Here is a 2522-nt window from a genome sequence, read left to right on the forward strand (position 1 = left end):
TGCACACTCTTCACATGGACTGACCTTTTATTCTTTATGAAATCAGCTGAGACAATGCCATTTCTGTGCTGTTTTGGTGGAGTAAAGAAAGAGGGTTCTAAGGAGGCTTCGTGCCCCCCCCCAAAAAAATCTACCAATGACATTTTGAACAGATAGATAGCTCTCAGAATACGGGAGCAGCTGGGACAGCTCAGTCTCACACATCTGCTTCCCTGTGTGGTTTTTGTTATGACTTATAGCACTGTGGGAGAAACACTGTCATACTGTAGACAGAAATAAGTTGCAACATCTTCAGGCTGCAGGTTGCTGATCATAAGAGTGAAATCTGTCCCAGATCCACTGCCACTGAACCTTGATGGGACCCCAGACTGCAAATTGGAAGCCTTATAGATCAGTTGCTTAGGGGAGTTCCCTGGTTTCTGCTGAAACCAGGATAACCAATTGATAATGCCCTGACTCGCCCTGCAAGTGATGGTGATTCTGTCTCCCAGAGATGCAGACAGGAAGGATGGAGACTGGGTCATCTGAATATCACAACTGACACCTAAAATAGGAAACAAAAAACAAATGTAAATGCAATTAATCAAGTTATAAGAGTACTTTCCAGACTGACCAGGCAGTACTTTCATATTGACTGAGTCATTTCTTAGTGTTCTTCTTCCTTACCTGGGAGCCAGAGCAGCAGGAGCCCCAGGAGCTGTGCGGAGGCCCTCATGTTGATGCTGTGTCCTGCCTGGGACTAACTCCTGCACTGGCTTAGACCAGTCCATTAATAAATCTTCAGGGCAGGGGGTTGTGCTCTCTGGAACATGCAAATCAGCAGTGGATGGGGCAGGTGGGCACAGCTGCAGGGCTGACTCCTCTCAGTAACTCAGTACAGGTGCATTGTCCCCATGTGTCCCTGTTCTATTATACTGAGTGACCTCTCACAGAAACAAAGATCTGAGTATCACATGTTCTCACTCATATAGTGGATCTTGATCATCCAATGCACTACCATAAGAAAATGACTGACAGTGGTGGGAAACTATGGGGGAAGGAGGGGACTAATGGTAGTAAACATCTGTCTGGGGATGCGGAGACACCTGTTATCAACAAGGGGCCCTGAATGAAGCATATTTGTATACCTAACTCTTAACCGTACCTCACAATATCATAATAAAAAATATTGATTTAAAAAAATAAATAAAATAAAATAAAAATGTGGGGCACAATTCAGGTTTATGTATACAAAAGTTCATTTTGCAGATTTGAAAAATGATAAACATGTATAAGTTCAATACAAGCTGTGCCCCATCTTCAAATCTGAAAGTAAGTCCTTTAATGTTTGTAATGACTTTGAAAGAGCAGTTCCAGTAGACTAAAGATTAGGATATATAGAGATTTCCAGGGGTTTTTCAGGAAATAGGTTTTCATCTCCTCAAGATGAAGACAAGGAAGATGGAATCTGAGTTAGAATAATGTTTCTACTCACCACTAAAGAGTAAAAGAGGAAAGTTGAATTAATGGTGCAGGGAATTAATGATACAGAAGATACTGAGGTGAGGATCGGAATCAGTGTAAGGTGGGACAGATGGAGCAGGGAGTTGTAAATTTCACACCATCCTGGTTTTGTCTCTTCACCCATGTTATAAACCTGGGGCACATCTGCAGAATAAAAGTTACATCATGGAATAAATATTTTTAAAATTAGACAATCCTTGTTTCAAATCACAGCCCCAGAACTTTCTGATCATTTGACTTAGGAGAAACTACCAAAATAAACTTAGTATATTTAATCTGTGTTTTCCATGATCTTCACTTGTGCTAGATTTTTTAGGGTTGTTGCTCAGGCTCCAAAAGTTTCAGGATGTAGCTATTCCTTGTCTCTTCCAGCTTCTGGTGGCTGCAGATTTTCTTGGTTTGTGGCCACATCAATTTAGTCTCAATATCTGTAGTCACACTGAGTTTTCCTCTACTGTCTGTATTAAATATCTACTTATTTTTCAGGAGTACACTTGTGATTGCATCTAGGCCCCACTCAGCAGAAATTCAAACCAATCTCACCTTAATATTCTGAATTTACTTTAAACTTAGATTTTAAATTTAATTATCTTTTTTTAATTTTTAAAGATATGAGGTAAAATTCAGAATTAGGTATACATGTGGCAATTTTATCAGGAAAGATTGGGACACCCTTTGGTCAACTTCACGTGGCTTGAGATCAGACATCCTAAATGATGTTATGTGCACTCCCTAGCACCCCCCGGCCAATCCCTTCCTTATAGTATTATGATAAATGTTCAGGGTCCACTTATGAGTGAGAATATGTAGTACTTAATTATTTGTTTCTGTGATAAATCACTGAGTATTATAGACTCTAAATACATCCAAGTTGCTGCAAAGTCTATAATTTTATTCCTCATTATGACTGCTTAATATTCAATCATGTATACAAACTGCGTTTTTTTTTTAAGCCAGTCCAGTTTCAATGGGCAGCATGGTTGGTACTACGTTTTGCTATTGTAAACATAGCTGCAATA

At 39.7% G+C, this 2522-nt stretch overlaps 1 gene segment (V, D, J or C); it reads right to left on the reverse strand.

Annotated features, from left to right (window-relative positions):
- Positions 1 to 233: 233 nt before the first annotated feature.
- Positions 234 to 735, reverse strand: LOC103249974. The segment is given in 2 exon segments: positions 234 to 544; positions 667 to 735. Coding segments are annotated over 2 exon segments (360 nt in total).
- Between the last annotated feature and the right edge of the window lie 1787 nt (positions 736 to 2522).

This window comes from Carlito syrichta, unplaced genomic scaffold, assembly GCF_000164805.1.
Source record: "Carlito syrichta isolate Samal-C Ts95f unplaced genomic scaffold, Tarsius_syrichta-2.0.1 Scaffold124901, whole genome shotgun sequence".
Taxonomy (NCBI): Eukaryota; Metazoa; Chordata; class Mammalia; order Primates; family Tarsiidae; genus Carlito; species Carlito syrichta.